The 7,500-nt window shown below is 37.2% G+C and overlaps 1 protein-coding gene across 3 annotated transcripts in view; it reads right to left on the bottom strand.

Annotated features, from left to right (window-relative positions):
- The window catches only part of LOC138038822 (ubiquitin-like modifier-activating enzyme 6), a 56,611-nt gene that overhangs the window by 35,777 nt on the left and 13,334 nt on the right, over window positions 1-7,500 (bottom strand). For 2 of the 3 annotated variants that reach the window (XM_068884888.1, XM_068884886.1), the window contains 6 exons: window positions 6,095-6,197; window positions 5,037-5,131; window positions 4,849-4,877; window positions 4,536-4,630; window positions 1,277-1,385; window positions 981-1,061 (listed from right to left, as the gene is read on the bottom strand). In XM_068884888.1, coding sequence (XP_068740989.1) covers window positions 981-1,061; window positions 1,277-1,385; window positions 4,536-4,630; window positions 4,849-4,877; window positions 5,037-5,131; window positions 6,095-6,138 — 453 coding nt within the window. In that variant the 5' untranslated portion in view covers window positions 6,139-6,197. Of the gene's footprint in view, window positions 1-980; window positions 1,062-1,276; window positions 1,386-4,535; window positions 4,631-4,848; window positions 4,878-5,036; window positions 5,132-6,094; window positions 6,198-7,222; window positions 7,345-7,500 lie in introns of those variants that run through there. The other variant, XM_068884887.1, reaches the window with a different exon arrangement.

The raw sequence follows: 7,500 nt of genomic DNA, 5'->3' as shown, positions 1-7,500 counted from the left end.
CAAATCTGATGCTGTCCAATCTAGACAAAAACAAACTGTTTCTTTTAACAGAACTGTTTTCAGTTTAGTGTCAAAGGATGCCCAAAAATAATTATGATTGATTGCTGTTTACATTGACATGTATGATTAATGATTGACAAAAGTATTGGGTATTTTGAGATTGGTCTGGGTAGCAGACATCCCAACCCGTTTTGAAGGAAAAGAGGGACTATTTTTCAGAGTGAAGGCACTCACAAGAGCGCCTAAGGCGCGAGCCTGTAAGGGAGTCTGGAGGTACACACCTCCCCAGGGAATTTTGCAAATATAGTTCCTCTCAAATGGTATTTCCTGCAATTTGCATCATCATACCACTGGAGTCTCTGCCATGCTTGTCCGTTTTGGAGCTGCTAAATGGAGTGAGTGTGCACAACACGGGCTGTTCAATGGAGAGACTGGGCGAGACATTATAGGACAAGAAAGTGTAATACGTAATGTTTTACATATACACTCAGGTCACAAAAAAAAAAACTTAAGATAAGCAATTTTTTCCCTTGTTTTCAGAATTTCGTGATAGATCGGGAGGATATGATAAAAATCGGAAGGGTTGCAGAATGTCTGGGGCAGTGACATACATGTAAAGGTGCGTGTTCATGTAATAAGCCACACGCCCAATTTGGAAGGTCACTTTTTAAGAATATTAATTAGACCATTCAGAACTCCAACCACAGATGGATCGGTGTACCTAAGCCGCATCTCCTTATTTTTTACCTCAATTTTGATACAAAAAGGAGCAGCTTATACATGGACTGCCTAAAATTGTAACAGTACTAAAGTACATGTAAATAGAATGCACTTCATTTATTTCATTTTTGTAACTTATGGCTGACAAAGATTAAAATAGGATTAGGAAAGACTTTTCAAGAACCATTTTTCAAGCAAGAACAAACTATTAAATAGTCTCAAAGAATTCCTAGTACAATGAGGACATCAATTGAAAATACCTTAATTGGCGGATCCTGAGATCTGCAAAACATATCTACTTCAAGCTGTACACTGAGCGGTGCTTCTGTGAGCATCACACACTGAAGACAAGAAAACATTCTAATGAGAAATAATTTTATTATGAGGGAACAAGACTGTTGTTATAATTGTTATATGGCTGAGCCCTGAAGTTAGAGATCTAGTGTGCACTCCCAGCCAGATTGGAAACATACTTATAATACAGCTGCCTTTATGTTGAAACATTGACAGGGACATTACAATTACATGTAGTATAGCAATGAAATGCATTCCTTGCCTGATAGTGCTTTAAGAAATCATAGTTGTCTTTGCTGATTGAGGAAGTTGAGGTCTGTATCTTAACATATGGATTCAGCTCTGCAAGTCGTGTAGCACTGGCTTCTGCCCTAAACAATGATGATTGCCATTAAAGTTCAATAACAGGTTGCACTTAGTTTAGCTTAATTTAATAGTTTACTTCATTCAAGATTCTTCATCACTACCCAAGTGTAAAATTTTGACTGGTGGCTTTTAAAATCATACTCAATGTTATAAGATTATCGCTTAAAACAAAATGGTGTTCTCCTGCACATATCTCTCCAGCCCCGTTGCTAAGCCCACATAAATTAATAAAGGCAAGAAACCAATAAGCTATAACGTGCATACATTACACCAAGCAGTAATGGTCACACAATGGAGCAGTTAACAGGTGGTTCAAGGCCTGGGCACCAAGCAAATTGACCTGGTCAATCCTACTTACCGTACTATCTTCTCTACTTACTACCTTTCACTTAAAATATGGAAACATGCCCAGCTGCATAACTTGAATGACCTCCCGCACAAAACCTTAATAAACTACCTAGGTTAATTTCAAGACTGTGCTCTAACGGTGCCCAGTCACCTGAGGCAACTAACATTTGGCTTCACGCAAGTGCATGAGAAAAATAACCCAGTCGCCCAGACGGGCACTCTGCTTTATTGTATTTCTAGCACACAAGGCGGCTAAAAATTTCAATATGCTAGTGGTACTGTAACAGTTTACGAAACCTCTCAGAAAAGGTTTTTTCTTGTACAAAACAATCGGTTCAAAGCCTGTTCCAAGTGATTTCACATGTAACATAATCCGTGACTTTGCATCTGACGGCTCGCGGCAGCACAAATTTCCATTCTTTCTCAAAAAATGGCATTAAATTTGGAACGTGGCATTTGGCATTTCTTGGTTATAGTTTTAAAAAAGAGTTGTTACTTCTGATCTGACAACGGTAAAGCGCAGCCGGCGAAGCGGTGCAATTTACTTTTGTATAAATTTACTTTTTGTATGAACCCGCCAGCTTGGCTAAACTATATTTAGGTTATGGTTGTTTTTCCCTTGTCAATGAAATAACAAAATAAAAAAGGGAAAGATATCATGTTATTTGTTGTTGTTTTAGAAACAGAGCAATCCCATGTTGTCTTTGGTGTTGTGACTTTGTATGAACCCGCCAGCTTGGCTAAACTATATTTAGGTTATGGTTGTTTTTCCCTTGTCAATGAAATAACAAAATAAAAAAGGGAAAGATATCATGTTATTTGTTGTTGTTTTAGAAACAGAGCAATCCCATGTTGTCTTTGGTGTCGTGACAAATCATTGAGTGCTCCCGACAAATAACACTATGACTGGCGCTTCGAGTGAATCCACAAAAAGCTCATTCCACTAAACATTTTACTACCGGTAATAATATAAGGAAAAAATACTTTAGTTTTGTCCTGACAGGGATGATTTTCGTCCAGATCACGATGACTTACTAAAAAAAAAATTGATAGCCTTTGGGCCGCGGTGGTTTCATTGTTTCAATGCAGTTTTCACAAAAGCTCCACGGGAATCAAGTGGCATTGATTCACGTTTTGAAAATTTATTTTCAACCCAACTAACCAGTAAAAAGGTTTACCTGTATTAGACCCAAACGTTTTTACACAAACCTGCTGCAATGTTTACTTTTTCACTTTTAAACCTGAAAAACATTGGTGGCATTGCCACTTTTCTCATCTTTCTCAAGTATGGCGTGAAAAATTTGACGGAATGCAGGTTTTTCTCGCACTATCGAGTTTGACGATCACAAGAGCAGTATAAGCAGCAATGTATTGTTGAGAGAGACATCTTGCTGTGTCATTGATCTCAGATAATTAATTAAATGAATAATAATTTGATTAATTCGGGTGACCAACTTGGAGGGCTGGGTACCCAAGCTGAAATGGTTGGGATCCCAAAGGGCTCCCCGAAATTTTCCTTAGAGCACAGCCTTGAATTTATTGTGTCCTGGACAGATTTCGACATCAGGAACAGCTAGGCTAAAAAAGGTTAGTCAAAATTTTAGGGAACACATGCCCCGTCCCAATGATATCCGATCCTGGAGATCCCAATGCCCTTCCCCTCCTCTGACTACCCTTGAGACTCACAATCTCCAGGACTAGCAGGAGAAACAAAATTTATGGCAAACTTGGCAAAATGTTTTGCCAACTTTCATTAACTGAACACATCCATTCCCATAATATCTCCTATATCTTTATAATTACAGTGGATTTCACAAAACTTTTGACATGCGGTTTACGAAGTTCATTATGAATTCCCAAAGTTCACTTCGAAATTGGGAATTTCATTATGTAACTGTCAATCAAATGGCAAACTTTTAATCGAACTTGGGAATTTCGTGCCGAACTCCGTGCGAATGTGGCAAAGTAATTTCACCATTGCTCTCGGTTGTTGTTTTGAAATCAGTGCCCAGTTCACTGTGAAAGGAAAGGCAATTCCAAGTTTTGTTGGGCAGAAAATTCTTGAAAGCTGGTTAGAATGGAAAGGACCATCTCAAACAAGACAGGAACTGAGACTTCCAAAACAAACCATGGCCAAAAGTGTTGACATTTTCGTTCGCAGAGGGAATATCGAAGACAACAAATGAAGAAATATGACTCAGTCAGCACGTGCTGAATGATGTGAATATTTATATCATCCAATCCCAGCATTTACAGCAGTGAAATCCAAAACAAACTGGTAGAGAATAACATTTCAGTGTTTGCCAGAGAATGTCCCGTCGCGTGCATCGATCAGCTGCTGCTTAATTTAAGATCTTGGTTTAAATTCTTTCAAGAATTTCAGTGTTATTCCACAGGAATCAATGACCCTTGAAAATAAAAATATACTGGTACCTTTCCAGTAGTTAGCAGCTTCTGCAGACAACGCATTTTTGTGATGCGTGTTCAGTGTTCATTCCCACGAAGTTCGGCGCAAAATTCCCAAATTCGTTTCGAGTTTTCCATTTGATTGACAGTTACGTAATGAAATTCGCAAGTTCAAAGCGAACTTATGAAATTTACCATGAACTTTGCAAATGGCCTGTCAAAAGTTTCGTGAAATCCACTGTAACCTCTGACTAAACTGTTGAATAAACTTTCCAATAAACCAGGGGATTGAGTGACTTTCGTGGGAGATCAAGAGATTTACTCTGTAGATGCCAAGTAAGTGCTTAAAGTTTTACTAATACATTAACAGTCTACCAGAAACAAGTTGTTTATAGAATTACCTGTTCTTCCTGTTTCGAACATCATCCTCTCTCAAAAAGAACTGGCTTCCCAGATCTTGAGAACAAGCGATCTTGGTATCATGCAATGTAATAGACTAATATAATAACATAAAGGTAAAAATATTTAATTTAGCTTTGTACATGCACAAATTATTCTCATTATTAGGAAAATATTATAATAATAATAATAATAATAATAATAATAAATAATTATAATTACACCTCACATAAACATACTGTAATTAAAAATTTCAAAAAGTACAAAATTTGTACGTCAAGTTGCTTCACTTTTAATGTTGAATTATTTTAATACCTTGATGCCTGCTAGCACAATATTTTTTGCTGCAAAAAAAAAAAATCAGATACTGGTAAAACAACAAACATTGCGTGAATAATACTAGTTTGGATCACACAAAGACTTAGTGTCAGTTCAAGGGAAAACAGCATAATTATACCATGGCATAAGTTTTGAGGTTTGTCATAATTAATTCTGCATCCTACCTATTTCAATTCCCAGTCCACCGAGACCACTCAGAAACACACTAGATTGTGCCATCTTAATCATGGCTCCATCACCAAGCATGTAACGTTGACGACTGTTCAATAAAATACAGCAATTAAGTAGCTTTTACAGATTAGATACCCGCTGATCTCAATAAGTGTCACAACGTGCCACCCAGCTCTTCTTCCCACCTTCAACAAGTCAAAAATTGGACCCCTTACCTCTGCTTGTTAAGTAAAGATAAACTGCTGGATTTACCCCAGCCAAAAAATGCTAAACCCTAACCTGCATCATGAGACCTGATTACTGCAAAAGCTAAGAAAAAGAATACTATTGCTCACAAAATCAGCCCATGTTTCCTCAAACTGAGAATCTAAGGGTAGAGGTTTCATTAGAAGCCGGTCACCAGCGGGATACCATCTATGTTGTTAGAAATTTGCCACTCTGACTGCTGGCTATACTGGCTGCTGGCCTTGATTTTAAATCTAACCCTTGTAAAAGGACAAGAGTGACTGCAGCTTACACTGATTAGCCCAGACATCTACTTCAAAAGTTATTGAAACCCCTGTAAGGGGTTCTCCTATTCATTCTAATTCTCAAACAGGGTCGATAATTTATTCACTGAGTGAGTTTTTTATATATGCCATTTAACATTACTGGATAAGGTTGAGCATGATAGCGATAATTATCAAGACCAAAGAACTGTGTTATCTGTGTTATCGGCTGAGGCGGATAACACAAACTGAGGCCTTGATATTAAATTATTGCTATCATGAGAAAATCGTATCCAAGAATTGCTTGCTTGCTTGAATTACAAACTGCTGGTTAGTGTGTTAAGTGACATCACTTCTGCATGCATAAAACTATAATGTCTGTAGGTATGACGTCATTATATGAAATTTATTGTCTCAGTAGGTATGATGTAAGAGAAACAGAGAAAGCAAGAATTAGCTGCATGCTGCCTTATAGCCAATTAAAATCAAGCTGGTGACACCAATGTTTAATAATGAGTATTACTGGTTAGGTAATATAATAAATTAACATTATTTTATCTTACCTGTACAAAGAGTCATCAATCTCAATGTCATTTGCACCAGCCATGATTATGACGTAAGCCTTTTGATCGTAACAGAAAAACTACCTCCGTCTAGCCCAGTGTTCTACAGAGGAAAACCAAGCAAAATGTCAAGTTGCAGTTATCCTTCTTGCATTAGGGTTATGATTTGATATGTATTAATTTGACTTGATTGCATTTGTTCATGACCCCACAAGCTATTCAGCTTTAAACAATATCGTGTGAAAAAAAATTTAGTCTCATTAAAGTGGTACTATGATCAAAATTTTACCCCTTGATTTTTTGAGTGTATCAAATAGAATTCCATAAAAGAACAAAAATGTCATTTACCGTTTGCAAATATCTGCATTGGTTCCGGAGATATTTAAGTTTGAAAAATGAATAAAATATGCAAATGAGATGACTGATTGATGACTCAACCCAATATTATATTGAGTATATAAATAGAGCTAACGTGGCCAATTTGCAGCGCAGACCATTGAAACTTGGTGGTCTAATAGTTCTACAGGAAACACATCTATATGGCTATAAAAAATTCTGTTCCCATGGCAACTCACTCTTTTCCAGTCCCCACCCACTTAATTTCAATATATTAGTGATTTTCAGCTTGAAAAATGTTAAACAAGGCCACAAACTCGAGCTAACATATTTATATGCTTGCTGGATCATGCATATGAAGTGCTGTTAGCAAATATCAAAATGGAATGCCAAAGGTGGCCAGGAAAGCTTTTAATATGGGGGAGGTCTGGAACCCAGTATGATGCCATGGTAACAGAACTGTTAAGCTCATATTGTGGAGAACATTTAGTAGAATCTTACTGCAAAAAATGAAAAATTTCTGACACAAATTGGCTGAGATATCTCTTTTCATCATATTTGAACAAAATTTGGTTGAGTGTATGACGTCATCACTTGGCTAATTTGCATAGTTTAAAAACTTGAATATCTCTGGAACGAAAAGAGATAATTATTTGAAAAAAGTAAACAGCATTTTTCTTCTCACACAGACTACTTGGCTTAGATAGGAAAGATGCGATTTTCGTAGAGTACCCCTTTAAGTTTTTTTTGCGATCTGCGAGTAAAACGCTACGTATTACACTTTCTAATTACCTATAATGTCTCGCCCAGTCTGTCCATTTAACACGCTGTGCTGTTCAGACTTATAATGCCAGCAGTTTTACTCCATTTAGCAGCTCCAAAAATGGTGGACAAGCATTGGCAGCCATAAAGACTTATAAAATACGACAAAAATGATGTCAAAATGGAGGAAATGCCACTTGAAAGAGACTAAATTTGCAGAATTTCCTGGGGGAATAACCCCAGGCTCGCACCTTCAGCACAAAAGTTACACACTCCCTATTTTCCTTCAAAAGGGGTTGGAATGTCTG

This window comes from Montipora capricornis, chromosome 2, assembly GCF_036669925.1.
Source record: "Montipora capricornis isolate CH-2021 chromosome 2, ASM3666992v2, whole genome shotgun sequence".
Lineage (NCBI taxonomy): Eukaryota > Metazoa > Cnidaria > Anthozoa > Scleractinia > Acroporidae > Montipora > Montipora capricornis.
This window is presented reverse-complemented; position numbering and strand designations above follow the sequence as displayed.